The 14301-nt window shown below is 46.6% G+C and overlaps 1 protein-coding gene across 3 annotated transcripts in view; it reads left to right on the top strand.

The window, feature by feature from the left end:
• Positions 1 to 3561: 3561 nt before the first annotated feature.
• The window catches only part of FBXL20 (F-box and leucine rich repeat protein 20), a 44137-nt gene continuing 33397 nt past the window's right edge, over positions 3562 to 14301 (top strand). Inside the window, exon 1 of one of the 3 annotated variants that reach the window (XM_055789835.1) lies at positions 3562 to 3666. In XM_055789835.1, the coding sequence (XP_055645810.1) occupies positions 3625 to 3666 (42 nt within the window). In that variant the 5' untranslated portion in view covers positions 3562 to 3624. Of the gene's footprint in view, positions 3667 to 9048; positions 9159 to 14301 lie in introns of those variants that run through there. The other 2 variants (XM_055789834.1, XM_027780116.2) reach the window with 2 other exon arrangements.

The following is a 14301-nucleotide window of genomic DNA, read 5'->3' as shown; positions in this document are numbered from 1 at the left end:
AAGCTAAGCATGAGTGTAAGTGTGGGAGCAGACCCCAAACTGGTGCAAACAGACATAGGCTATTCTGAGACAGTCAGTTCCCCTGCCCCTCTTCCCGTTCAAAATAAGTTGCTTTTGTATTTAGGAAACTTTAATTATTTTAGGGCATGTTTTAGGGTTGGGTTTTCCTCTTTTGAAAAGGGTGGTTGGAAGAGGAATCAAAAAAGGTTTTTTAATTTATTTTATTTTTGTGGCACTGCTTCGTTCAATGCTTGATTCAGTGTGGTGCTGAGCAACTTCATCTTCCTGTGATAACGAGCTGCTCTGCAGAATCAGGCACTGTGTTCTGATGGATATCAGGATTTTCTTCCAGGTCACGGTGATGAAGGATTGCTGTCTTGTCTTTGACTTCCCTTTCATTTTAGCTATTTATTTTTGTCCGTATCCAACTGCCTCGTGCTGCTTGGTTTCACACAGTCTCTGTTTTAATTGTATGATGCAGAGCCCAAAAGGACTTGGGAATTTGGGTAGAGCCCACGGATTCGGGCAGCTCTGCCCACGTGCAGCCACCGTAGCTTTGGTGAAGCTGGTGACATTCTGGCATGCGTTGGAGCAAATCTAAATTGTGAAGGACCTCCACTGTCTTCACCTGAGCGTTGCTTCCTTGTCAGCCTTAGCAAAGAGCTTCCCCAGAACCCCCCGATGCTGCATTTGTAAAGCGATGGACTGTAAGCCACACACGTCCCGGTCCTTCGAGCGCTTTAGAGCCATGCATAATGTATCCACTACGAATACTTCCGTTAATGTCGATAGAACAGCTCGCGTGCGTTCGCGGTTCAAACCATGGGCCTCGTTTTCTCAATCTCTTTCTGTTGCTGAGCCCTTCAGGGTTTTGTTTTGGGTTTTGCTTTTTTTATTTTTAATTTGAACTTGCAGCATGCTTCTGGAATAGTACTTCTGATCACGCACATGAGTTGCCTCCTCTCTCTGGGAGCTGTTAGCCTGGCAGTGTGAGTCAGCCGTGTCCCGGTGTTAGCGGTGACACTGCTGGAAAAACAGCCCCTAACTGGTTCATCTGGGATAAGAATTGCAGCAGAAGCAGTGATTTCCTTAAAAGATGGAATTTCACCTTTTGGCTGGAATTAGGAGCATAACTCGGGTATCCTCTGTGGTCTTACCTTGTGGTCCCTGAAAGGGAAAGAGACTCAGGAGAGTGTTTTATTTTTAAAAGCAGTTAAATGTGTTCACTGAAGAGGAATGCGGGAAATCAAGAGTTCTGCAAACACATCTTTTGAATTACATGCTAAGCAGAATCCCGCTCCTGTTGGATTTTGCTGTTGATTCCCAGAGGCCAGGATTTCGCCCATAGGAATGAGAATAATACTTTGCCTTTGAGGATGCAGTCCGAAACAGACAGCGAGGATTTTAAATTTCTTTTAAACCACAGAGATTTCCAGCCCTCTGTATGGTCTGACCCCAGTGATACCCCGGGCAAGTTATTTCTTTTCTGGCTCATTCAAAGCCATAGCGAGGCTGATGGCTTTTCAGTAGGGTGGCAGCTATTTAGTTAATTGTCGGGATTTTTCCACCTCTTCCCTCCTGCTTTTAGCTTCATTCCAGGGCTTCTGCAGAATGCGGGAACCTGAATTTCTCCAGGTCTCCCTTTCTTGTACTTTCCCATTCATCCTTTGTTCCTTGTGGCCTGCACACTGTAGCTTCCCCCACCAGCGCTCCCATCTTCACCTGCTGAGATGATAGGAAGATTGTGAGATGATAGGAAGATTGTGAGATGATAGGAAGATTGTGAGATGATAGGAAGATTGTGAGATGATAGGAAGATCGTGAGATGATAGGAAAATCATAAATAAAGTCTGAACCTGGAGCAGATGACGTTATCTTACACAGCATCAGAATTGTATAACTGCAGGGTGTCTGTGAAGAGGATGTAAGAAATACACCACCAGATGAATTTATCTGGAGACCCTGTTGCTGCAGCTGCATCTCGGAAATGATGCCTGTTCAGACTCTGACAGGTTGTCATCTGTTTTCATGCTGCCCCTCAGTTTTATTTAATTTTTATTTTTAAGTTGTTTTATGAAAGCCCTTTGATCTGCTCTGGGTTGCGTGAAAGCGTGCGCCGCCTTCAAAAAGAAACTTCCAAGTCGAATCAGGGCTGGGGATTTGACGGGACTGTTTGCTGGACTCGTCGTTAGTCGGAATCATGTTGTCCCAGTTATGAAACACGGTAAAAAATTGGAAGGAAATTCCGTATGGCGTCATCCATCGGTAACACAAAAATGCATGTTAAAGGCAAGAGCTGCACCTTTCCTCTCCACTCGCCCAAGACCAAAGTTCAGCATCCTAAATCTCTCCTGTGGAAGGCTGGCATCACTGCCTGCAGGAACAGGGAAAAAAGTCTCCCAGTCTCCCGGCCCCACCGCTGCCAGAGGCGCGTGTCCCAATTTAAAGCTTTTTCACCCCAATTTGGTGTGCTTTGTGCGATGTAAATCATGTGAGAGAGAAACCGGAGCCGGGTCCCAGCTGCACGATGCTTCTGTGGTGGCAACGGGAGCTGAGGTATGCGCCTCGAAAAGACGTTTTGATGTGTAAATGCTCGGTCTCTGACAAATGTTTTATTTTTAAAATATTTTTGCTTATTCTCGACAATGATTTTACATCTTTTCAGTATTGGAAAGATAAAAGGTGTAAACAACACAAATCAAAGCCAAACCTTTTAATCTCAGGTGGTGAAGCGCAACATGGAGATTAAAAGAAAATGGTTTGTTTCCTAAATGGTCGTGATGTAAATACCTGTCTGGAAATTAGCTTTTTTTTTTTTTTTTTTGTAAATACCCCCAGCTCCTTTTGCATTCTTTTTGGATGTAGAGTGAACTTTCAACTTTTTTGGAAATATTGCAGAGAACGTGTTTATTTACATGCAAATAAATCTCTTTGGTACAAAGAGCTCTCGGGTCTCTGGAAGCTGCCGGCGGCGGGGGGGAGGCTAACACCCGCACCACCCCAGCCCACGCCCCCCTCCAACCCCCGAGACGACCCAAGCCCCGGGAGGCGGCGGCGGGGAGCGCCACGCTTGATTTTCCCGCGGGAATGACATCACCGTGACGTCACGAAAGCTCGGCCTGCCATTGGTTGAGCTCCGCGATCTTCCCGCTCCTCCCGGAAGGGAGCGGAGGGGCGAGGGGGTGTCCCCGTCCCTGTCCCCCCCAGCAAACACCGGGACCCCCCCCGACCCCCGCGGTGGCGGGGAGGGGGCTGCACCCCCCCCCGGTATGGGCGGGGGGGACCCTTGCGGCCCCCGGAGGAGGGGGGTGGGGTGGGGGTCCCGCAGCCCCCGGTGCAGCGGGGAGGGGGGGGGCGCCTCCCGCAGAGCCCCCCCCCCCGCTCACACCGGGGGGGGGGGGGGCAGGAGGACGGGGGCGGCTCCCCACACCTCCCTCCCCGCCGCCGCCGCGCGCCGTGCCCGGCGCTGGCCAATGAGCGCGCTTGTTATTGGCAGGTGCCGTGTTTTTGTTTTGGGTTGAAGTTAAGGCCGGAGGAGACGCGGTGGCGGCGGGTGGAGGCCGCGGAGCCCCGGCACCCCCTGCCCTCCTCCCCCCGCCGGCCTTCCTCCCCCCCCTCCCCGCCATGCGGAGGGAGATGAACGGGGTCACTAAGAGCCGCTTTGAGGTGAGGCCCCGGGGGCGAGGCCGCCCGGCCCGGCTGAGGAGAGGCGGGGTGGGAGGGGGCCAGGCCGCGCCGTGTGTCCCCTCACGGCGTTGGGGTGTGGGGCGACACCCCCCGCCCCCAACCCCCCCATAGCCGGTCATCGCGGCCCTGTAGCAAACTCGGGGGTGGGGGGGGCTATATGAATGAGGCCGAGGGGGCTTTACCCTAGGCTGGGTGCGGGGGGGGGGGGGGGGCTGTGGGTGCGTAGAGGCGGGGGCTTGGGCCTGTCACTGCGACGCGGGGGGGGCTGTGTGTGTGAGAACCTCCCCTCGCCCTAGTTGGGGGGTCCCCCCCCCCCTTCCGATGCAAACTCCTATGGGGGGGCGCGGGGCCGCTGGCAACGTGTTGCTGCGGGGAAGTGGCTGGAGCAGAGAGTGTGGGAAGGGGCTGGAGCCCAGGGCAGCCTCCGGGGGGGGGTGGGCTCGGGGGGGGGGGGTGGTGGTGCCCCCGTCCTGTCTTTTTTTGGGCAGTAGCCGGGAAAAAAAATCATTACGGGGAGGTGGGGGGATGGAGAGGACGGAAGGAGCGGGGGGGGATGGCGGTAAACAATAAGATCTATTCAAAGAATATGGCACAAAGCAGCCGGGCGAGCCAGGGCTGCTTCCAGCTCTGCATTGTTGGAACAGCTGTCTTCCCCGGGTGGGGGAGGAGGGGGGCATCGGCGGGCAGAGCGGCAGCAGCCGGGTTTACTTTTCATCTCTGTGAGAGGCAGTTGTGGAGGATGAAAATACCTGCCCCTTCCCTCCCTCGACCGCCCGGCTCGTGTTCTGTACGAGGACGACACGGGAGGAAAAGAGCCTGGAAGGGTAAAGATGTGGCTGTGTCACCTCCTTGTAGAAGAGGAAGGCTAGCAAGGCAAAAGACTTGGTTAATGGTAAACTGAAGTGTAGTTCCACAGAGATCAGCGTTGAATTCGTCAGGAAACTGGCCCTGGAGTCCAGGAAGGTGCAGCAAATAATGGTTTTGTAATATTGCACATGATACTGTTTTCTTCCTCTCTCAAATCCGTGTCGGCCACTGTAAATAAGTAGGAGCATGTCTGTTTAGAATGGTTTCACATTAAATAGTGTTGGAATAGTCCTGTTTCTGTAGCATCCAAACGATAAAAACATTGAGCTAAACCTGGAAACTCAGAAAGAGAAGGCTGCATGCGCAACGTGTTTTATCCGGGGTTATTGTTTTTACCGTTCTAGTCTGTTCCTGGCTGGACACATCTTTTTCCTTTTTTTTTTTTTTTTTATTACTGCAGAGTGGCTGGTTACAGGGCAGAGTAAAGAATAAAAACACGTTGGTAGCAGTCTTCCGTGGGGAAACGTCTTCTCATACAGCAGTGGCCTTTTTTGCTTGCTTAGCCTTTGTCTTGAAATACTGGAGTTCACTTCAATATTGGGAAAGCTTTTCATCGGGGTTTTACCAAAATAAGATTCACCTAGTTCATCGGGGAAGAAAAGTGAGGAAGAGCTTTGTTTGGGTGGGGCTTTTTTTGCTGGAATTGTAAATCATTTCCTATAGTAAAAAATGGCCCAGTTGAAAATAAGTAAAATGCTCGGAGTAGTTGAGGTCTAAAATTACTATTTTTTTTACTCTATTTTTGTACAGAAAGAGTCAGCGTATTATAGAAAGGCTTACTTTGAGCTACCAGAAGTGCCTTTAAACATTATCCTGGGGTTTGGATATGTTTTGGTTAATAAATCAAGGGTGTGGTTTTATTAGCCCTAGCATTGATTATCTCTGACCCACTCACCTATATATCCTGGAAGGGATGAGTTTAGAACTCTTCTGCTTTAAATACTTGGTTTTCTAGTGAGGGTGTTTTGGTCTGAAAAAGCTTCTTAACATGTCAGTGCATTCACACTTATAAATAGATTTATTTTTTCAGAGGGGAAGTATGGGTAGAAATGCAGCTGTCCTTTCTAGAAAACAGTTTCTAATGTTTCTGCTTTAAAAGTAAAAGTTCTATGCGCTGAGGAGAGCGTGCCTTTTAGTGTAATAGTTCATATTTAATGTGACATAAGGACAATTATGCAAAAATGTGTTGAGACTGGAAGCTGCTATTCAAAGTTGTTGAATATTGTAAGATCAACGAAGACAGCACGGGGTTGAATGCTTGGTGATTAGTACTCCTCCTACATAGCCCTCTGCGTTACCTCCGGATTAGAGACAAGAGTTGACTGCTGTGGTAGTTCCCCTGGCTGAGGAGTGGTAAGTAGGGCCTTTGAGTCTGGAGTCTTATCTTGGGGTAAAAATAGCTTGATGCAGAGTTGTGACTAATATGTATTTTGTCGGTTTGAGGCTTTAACAAGTGAATTATTGAGGGGGAGTTCCGTTTGGGTTTTCAGATTTTGGTTTATTGCCTTTTGTTAAGCCATGTAAACAGATTCGTGAACCATTCTTGTTGGGTAATTTTAAAATCCAATCTAGATTGGATTTAATAGTCATTTCTTCTTACTGTAATAATAAAATATGGTAATGGAATATGGGCTAAGCTGCTTAAATTTGACTTGCATATGGGTTTCTGGTACGTATGTGTGGCCAGCTGTCTGTTCCAGGAAGAATGGAACTCTCTTTCTTTTAAATGAAAGAATGAACTCTGGCATGCCCAGCCAAATGAGCATATTCTAAATAAGTCCCTTTTATAGGAGGTGTGGCCACCACAGAGAAAATAACCACTTACTGTAGCAAAGCAAACAAAAAGGGAAAACACTACCCAGATTGACTCCTAATTTTTTGTGGTGTCGGTTTAATATGGAACATGCCCTGACAGATCACAATCCTGGCTTATATTTGACATTTCTCTGCCTCCTGTCGTACCCGGTACGGGATGTCTGGTGAACTACAATGAAATGATAGCAAATTGGAGGGGATGTGACGACATCTGATGCTTTTGTGCGACTGGTACTCTACTCTTTGAGGGCTTGTTTGCTTTCCAAAGGCCCTAGTTCTCATCGCTTCTTTCATCTGTTTCATCCACGCTTTTCTGGCCCGGGATGTCATCTGGAGACCAAGTGTCTTAGGCTTGCTTTCCCCAGCTCGCTGCTGTCAGTAACTCATCATCAAAATAAACATCATCGTCTAGGGCAGAGTGCTCCTCTGAGCTTTCTGGCTTCCAGAGCAGAGTGGATGTGGTCAGCGGCACCGCTCTGAGATGGGTAGCGCTTACCTAGATGCATGCCGAGAGCTGAGGGAGGTAAGCCAGCACAAAACCACCGCCCTGCGATCAGCAGCAGCGTTTTCTATGAGCCAGTGGCTGCTTTGGTGTTAGACCAGTCACGTTGTGGGCATCTTCAGCACCAACAGACTCCGGGCTTTGAAGGGTTCTCTTCCTCTGCAGTGTTTTCCGTTGAGCCATGTTGTCAGGCTTAAATGATTATAGTTGCCTTTTTTTCCCCTGGACTGTGAGCAATTCATGTAGTCTCCTCTACATCCTTAAACAAAACCACCACTACTTTAAAAAAAAAAAAAAAAAAAAAAGCACATCATCCTTTCCAGCTTCCTCAGGGAGTCTTCACAACTTCCAATTAGCGGGAGTTGATTCTGGCTGTAAAGCGTTTCTTTATGGGCAGTTTTGTCCTATTAAAAAAACCAAAACAAACAAACAATGAAGTGTGAACTCCAGGGAAGTATCTGAGGAACAAGCGTCTCTACGAGCCTTGGGAGCGCTGTCAGTCAGACAAACGCATCCATCAGTGCAATTCACAGCATTTCTCATCTAGATTTGGGATCCCCAATGTGAGGGAATCCTGACTCGTCTGAACCGTGCTAGTGGCCTCTTTAGTTCCTGGGTCTTGAATTTAGAGCTGCTATGAAATGAGGTGAGCTGAAAGCAAAATGAGAAACTTAAAATGCTTCAAAATAGAGTTGCCTTCTAATAATTAATCCTGCCTCTGTTCAGAAAGCTGAATTGAATAATCTTAATTACCCTAATCCCATTTTTGAATCTGCTGGGTTCCTGAGTCTTAAACGCTGTTCCTGTATTTCAGGGTTGCTTGGTTTTACAGTTCAGAGCTGATCCTGTTGGGATTGTCTTTGTTCCCTTTGCTGGGCTGCTCCTGTGCTCCTTTCTATCCTTCTGGTTAGGGCTTTATTATTTCGAGGGATGGAGGCTGTGTAAACAGGCGGACCCAAACAAAGCGGGCAGGGAGTATCAATAATTCTTTGCACCCCACCATGGTATCTCCTTGCTGTTTTCTAGCAGAAACTTGCAAAAAGTGACGTTCTGTGGCTTTTATACGGCAAGATAAACTGTTGCTGACATGGCACCGTGAAGACATGAGGTAGTGGAGTCGAATTGAGACGGTTCTATTTTGGCAGGTATCTAATAATGTGGCTCTTAAATTCTGACAGTGTTTCTCACTAATTAAAAAAAAATGCAGCTTTGGGAGGGGTTTGAGAGCTGACAGCTTTTCCATACTTTTTTTTTTTTTTCACTTCGGTGTTATGTCATGCTGCTCTTAGGTGTAATAATTTTTCAGCCAGCACTTCTCTTTTTTTGACAGATGAATAATAAATTGTTACTTTATTGTGTACAAAGTGCTTGTTTAAACGTTAAGATAGTAAGAGATGTAAACTGTAACTTGTGTTTCACACCCCCACCGTGCTGGTCCTGTGGCTTTCCATGCTGTAGCAGAGGGAAGAGGAATTCTGCGAGATCTGGAAGCAAAAGGCAAATTGGTTGAGTCAGAGATACTTGACCCAGGCTACAGGGAGACTGGGAAGGATTAAAGAAGAAAACTGCTTTTTGTTGGAGGAGGGGGCCACGGGGAGAAATCCTTGCTGCTGTGGATTTCTCCTTTGTGGTGTACACGCTGTATTTTGCCATACAGGCACTCTAGGCAAGTTGCCAAAAGCCAAAGAAGGCATAGGATGGGGAACTGACTGATAAAAGGTATTTTGGAAACAAATTCTGATTACTTTCATTTCTTTTTTTTTTTTTTCTTCTTAATTTGATGCTTGGGGGAAGTTTCAGTTTCAGTCTCCTAGCTCTTTCACCTTGTAGTCTTTGTACTAGGCAGCCACCAGCACATCCCTGCCGTAATTAGGTAGAGCAGCAGCTTTACAAGCGTTGGATTATGTGTGTGTGCTTTGACCTTAGCCCATGTCACCTGAGAGACCAAGCTTGTGTTGCAAAATTTATTTTTTTTTTCTTCCTCCCCCCCACGCTGCCAAATGGGAGTCTCTTCTTCCTTCTTCCCCTGTAAGGAGCTGTGCTTGCAAGTTGGGCAAGAGTGGAAATGTTGGCCGTGGCCAACAGTAATTTCAACAAGAATTATAAGTAAAAATGCTGAAAACCTGTATTTCCTCCCCCTGTTCGCTGCTGACAGTTGTGCAGTACAAATCGCCGGGGCAGCACCCGCTAAGGACCCGTCACTGATTTGGCCCGAGCCACATGAAGAGCGGCGTGTTGTGCCCGAGGCCTGGCTTGCCTGCCTGCGGCTTTTCTTGCGTTTATTGAGGTGAGTGCTGCCTCCGGCCGAAACGGGGGTTCCCCAAGGTGATTTCCCTTGGAGCAGCCGCTCAGGGGGAGCACGTGTGTTCCCGGGGAGAGGAGCCTGACTGCTCGGGCTGCGTCCGTCTTGCATCGTGGCTTGCGTAACAGGAAAGGGAGTTAGGGAGCTTGTTGTGTGCCCGTGTATGTCTCATCTTATTTTAGACCCCATTATTAATTGGGGCCTGGGACAGATCAGGTAATTACTGTTTTCACTGTTGGATCACCTCGCTGCGTTATTTCATTTGACTCATTCCATTATGAAAGGCAACCCGATGAGTGGTTTAGTCTTATTGATACGGGATGAAACGTGTAACCGCACAGCTCTGTGGAGGGACCCGAGTCTGTGCGTGGCGGGTGGTTGGACGTGCCTGGCTGACCCGTCAATTTTGCTTTCAGATCGACCATCCTTTTACGTGTGGCAAACTCACCCCATGCCCTTCACACCTCACCTCGGGTAGGGGGTGTTTTTGAGACAGAACTAGTCGTTTGACTTTATTTCCAAGTATATACACCAATATTACCATCATCATCTCTTAGATAATAGCTGAATATAAACCCAATAGTGAAAAAAACCCTTATTACCGGTAAAATAGAACTGTAGATTTTGGAGAGGGACAGAACTGTAAGAAATTTGTTTGGCAAAGAAGCTTATTTGAATTGTGATGAGCCTTGGTACGTACTCGGAGGGCTAGATGAATCTCAATTCTAGCCTGAAAATATTGAAGCATGTGTCTGGTTTTGGGTTTGGTTCTGGGTGTTTTGTTGTTTGGTTGTTTTTTTTTTCTTTTTTAATTCACTCAAAGGGCATTTGTAGTAAACCACTACCCTGCTAAAATGAGCTTCTAGAAAGCAAAAAATAAATAGATAGTGGGTGTTTTGTAGCACAGTCCATGGCCATAGGCTGTGTCCCTGTGAAGTCAGGAAGTCTTTGTATTATTTTTACTCTCCTTCTTCGTTGGTGTTGGATGTTGTTTTTGTGGGCAACAGTGTGTATTTCAAACTTCGAAGGGTGTGTGTGTGAGAAAGCAGCATCATTTTAAAACAAATGTCTGTAATAGGTCATAAAACACCAAGATGACCACTCGTAGGATGCTGAGGTTTTTAATGGAGCTAAAAAAAAAAAGTAGCTGCCCAAAAGCAGCTTTGATGGCAGCGTATGTGGTAGTTTTGCTTCTTGCTGCGTCTCTTTACCGCATCGTGCCAACTAACTTTGACCTCTGCAGTTCTTGGACACGCGAGCCATCGCTGAATGTTTTCAGAGGGTGTTTTTCATTCAGCACCAGATACAACTTCTGGTAAAGACAAAGCCGATTAACTGCAAGCTTCTGCTTCCCCAAGCTGTCCCAAGGCTGCTTCAGGTTCTGCCCTGCGTCCCTACCAGGACTCTCAGATGTGTATCTCCTGCAGCCTACGTCAGCCGGGAGAAGTCGGGTAACTAAAATGCTGGTGGTGCCTTTTTCAATTGCAATTTAAAAACACAGTGAGCTTTTAGTTGTAGTTGGGGGATGCTTTGTTTGTGGGGAAACTGTCTCGCAGCCAAAACTGGGATAGGAGAACAAAACAGGTGAACAAAAAGCTTAGGAACGTGCTTTGGTATCTGACAGCTGTTTCTAGGTTTGGAAAAAATACAGCATATAGCACATGCAGTGCTTCCAGTTGAAATGGTATTTCTTAAATCAGAAGTAGTCTTCTGGTACCTCACCTTGAACATCTGACTTTGAAGGTTTATTTTTTGAATGCAACAACATAACCTTCTCTATTTGCACGTAAATCACCTGATGAATTTCTCCTCTGTGGCAGTTTCTGCGTTACGGTGACGTCAGAGATGCGCGCAGCAGGCAATTCTTTATCACGGGCTTGATTTCTGTAGGGCTTGACTAATTTTTTTGTTCAGCCTCATGCTTTTGGTATTGCTGAATCAAAAAAAAAAAACCAAAAACAAAAACAAAGCAGCTATTTATTTAACCTTGCTGTTGAATGCAGAATGGAGTCAGGGTACACAGAAGCGTAGCTCATCCGTACCCCAGCTACTTATCGCCAGCAGAAATTTAAGCTTTTCCAAAGCGACGACAGATGAGGAAGAAGCGATGTGACGGTGTATGAGTAAATTGCCTATTGAGCTATTTTTAGGCATATTAAGCCTATAGTAAACCTTTTCAGCCAGGGTCTGTTTTGTCTCGGTTTTGTACTGCTTAGTCACGATTGTGGTTGAGCAGAGCCCTGGTGCTGAGCCAGGCTGGCGAGGGTGCCTGTGGCACGGTGCGTGGCAGGAGGCAGCCGGCTGCTCCGCGCTCCCCGCTTCTCCCGACACAAACGCCGCGGGAGGATGCCGGAGCATCACAGCCGCTAAGGATGGAGTTTGTCACAGCAGCGGCTTTATTCGACAGCCAGCCATTTTCCTTGGAGATTTTAACAGATTAAACTGGATGTTTGTTTTGTTTGGGGTTTTTTTGTTGGTTGTTTTTGTTTGGGTTTTTTGTTGTTTTTTTTTTTTTTAAAAAAAAAAAAAGTCCCTGTGTAACAAAAGGCTAGAAGGAAAATTCAGCCAGTCCGGACTGCTTGTGGATGTAAACAACTTTATGCTTTGTGTCGTGTCCTTGTATTTTACTGTCACTTCTGTGTGATCTATCTCTGCAGTGTCATTTTTTTCTTTGCCTCCAGTAAGGCAGTTCAGCCTGCTGAAACTCCCGCTTCCCTTAAGCCTTGTACTGGGGAAGGAGCACTTCTGAACTGGTGCTCGGTGCGTGTCGGTGATGTTTGGTTATTTGAGCCCTATTCATTGGTAGCATTTTTTGACCAAAATGAAGTGAGGGGTTAGTATATATTGACAGTGCTTGCAAGAAGTCACTTCCAAGCTTCACTGAGCTTTTCCAAAGGAAGTATGGAATGAATTCCACGTTTTTCTTTTGTGTTTTATGCCTAGCTTGTTGGTTTGGGGTTTTTTGTGGTGATGGGTTTTTTTGGTGGTGTTTTTTTCACTAGATTGGCATTGTGTGCCATGAGCTGGGTTTGGCATGTGTCCTGTCTTGTTTCAGTGACTTTGTACTGGGCTTGTTCGTCTCCTCCATATGGACTGGAGCAGATAAGTGATATAAATACTACCAGTAATGCTAGATTTTTGGATGTGAGCCAGCAGCTGTATAGCTGAAGAACACCTCACAGGGCATCTCTGGCTCGTCAAGATTTAAACTCTTTGAACAAATTTGTACAGGTGTTTAATTTCTTTCACTTCACAACAGCAAAAAACTCTTCCAGAGCCTTGAAGGTTAATCTCCAAAATGTCTGGATCATCCAGATTGGGTGGGGATGTAAACTGACAAAATATGCCAGCTACATATGTAATCCTTAATTTATGATGGCAACTGTTGATTCCCCACCTTTTCTAGCTTAAAAACAAGTTTCCAGGCTGCATTATTTACTCTCTAATAATTGCAGTCTGTTTTCTGTCTTGGTTTTAATTGCTTAATTTCCTGTGGTTATAAGTAGTTGTGGAGGGTCTGGCCAGCATTTGCTTGTGGACCAAAGATCTAGTGGGCTTTGGGTCTAAAGAACAGCTAAAATTTCATCCTCGGCACACGGTTACCTTTTTCTTTTGTGTTTGTAAGGCCGCTGTAAGAAGTTTGTCTTACGCCGTTTCTTTATGCAAGGAAACAAGTTGCTATATTTTAAAATTCTAATATTTATGAATAATTTGTGGCTTCTTAAGAGGGTATGCTTTAAAATTCTGTACTTGTTTCACGTGAAGTTTGCTGAATACAGAGGCATGAAAGACTTTACTGGTTATGTTTGTACTTACTGTTTATAGTTTTCATTTCCTGCTGCCCACCTGTATGGGTGTCTCGCTATTGGGGGAGGGGGGGGGTTGTACTGAAAACGGGTGTCCATCTTCCTTCTTTCCTTCTCTCTGCATCAGCCTGACCATGTCCCCGGGCCGTGGCAGCGTGCGCTGTTGTTTTTTTCATGCTTTTTGGGCAGCTTCACATTTTCGGTCTGCGTTCTCGAGGGGCTGGGGGTGCCAGACCCTGTGTTTTTTCACTGGAGTGAACATTAAGGTGGATGACAGTCTGGGTGTAACGACTGAGTCGAGTGCCTTTGCTAGCCGCCAATTCCATCGAGCCCTAAATAAGCGTCATCCCTTTTTCTCCGTTGCGCTTTGAGTTTTCTACTTTAGCAGAAAAATGTTTGAGTTCAAAGTCCGCACCTAGGCTAACGCCGTGTGCCGGGTTGTTGGCTTTGGCACTGATGCTTCCAAAGTTAAGCTTCATGTGATTTTTTTTTTTTATATATATATATATATATTTTTAAGACCAGCCATCCCCCTCCCCCTGCTGATGCCAGATGCAGTCTCAGTTGAAAACGGGCTGTGTCTGTCAGTAGTGCAGTAAATACTCCCGCCCTAGCTGATGTGTGCAGCAGCTGTACTGCACTGCTGGCTCGCTGGTGTTTAGCTTGTGTCGAGTACAAACACGGACAAATACTTGAGATCCTGTTAACCTTGATGGTAGCATTTCTTGTCCAGCTGAACATGTTCTTCAGTGCTTTGCGGGGCGATACAGGTCTTGAATCCCGCTGCCTCTGTGTGTGACCACGTTTGTGTCCAGGTAGACACAGAGAGGGATGCTGCTCCTTTCCTCCTCGGTGCCCATAACAATATATGGGGGGTTACGCAGAAACAAGCTCTGCAAATAGTCAAACTGAAAGCGAGTGTGTCCTTATGACCAACTTTGAAACTTTATGTAGTAAATTCCCTTATGTTTGGTGGCAAAGTAGGATTTTGGTGGCACTGGAACTTTGCGCTGGATGTTGGTCACTTCAGGTTCTGAAGTTCCTGCGTCGGAGATGCTGGGAGGGACGTGAGTGTTTGTCTATCTTAGAGATGTACCTTCATTGTAGACCACCCATGTCGTGCTGCAGATCTACTCTGTCCTTTTTCTGCTCTTTGTCTTTTTAGTGGGCAAAACTCTGCGGAACAAAATGTTGGGAAAATCGATGGTGGGTTTCAGCGTCTGCTGTCATATAGGCAAGGCAGTCTGGTATGTCTGTATGTCTAAACTGCACTTCACTGGAGGAAAAAAAAAAAAAGTCCCTACTGCTGTTCTAGCGGAAAA

The sequence above is a fragment of the Falco peregrinus genome, chromosome 18 (assembly GCF_023634155.1).
Source record: "Falco peregrinus isolate bFalPer1 chromosome 18, bFalPer1.pri, whole genome shotgun sequence".
In the NCBI taxonomy this organism is placed as follows: domain Eukaryota; kingdom Metazoa; phylum Chordata; class Aves; order Falconiformes; family Falconidae; genus Falco; species Falco peregrinus.
This window is presented reverse-complemented; position numbering and strand designations above follow the sequence as displayed.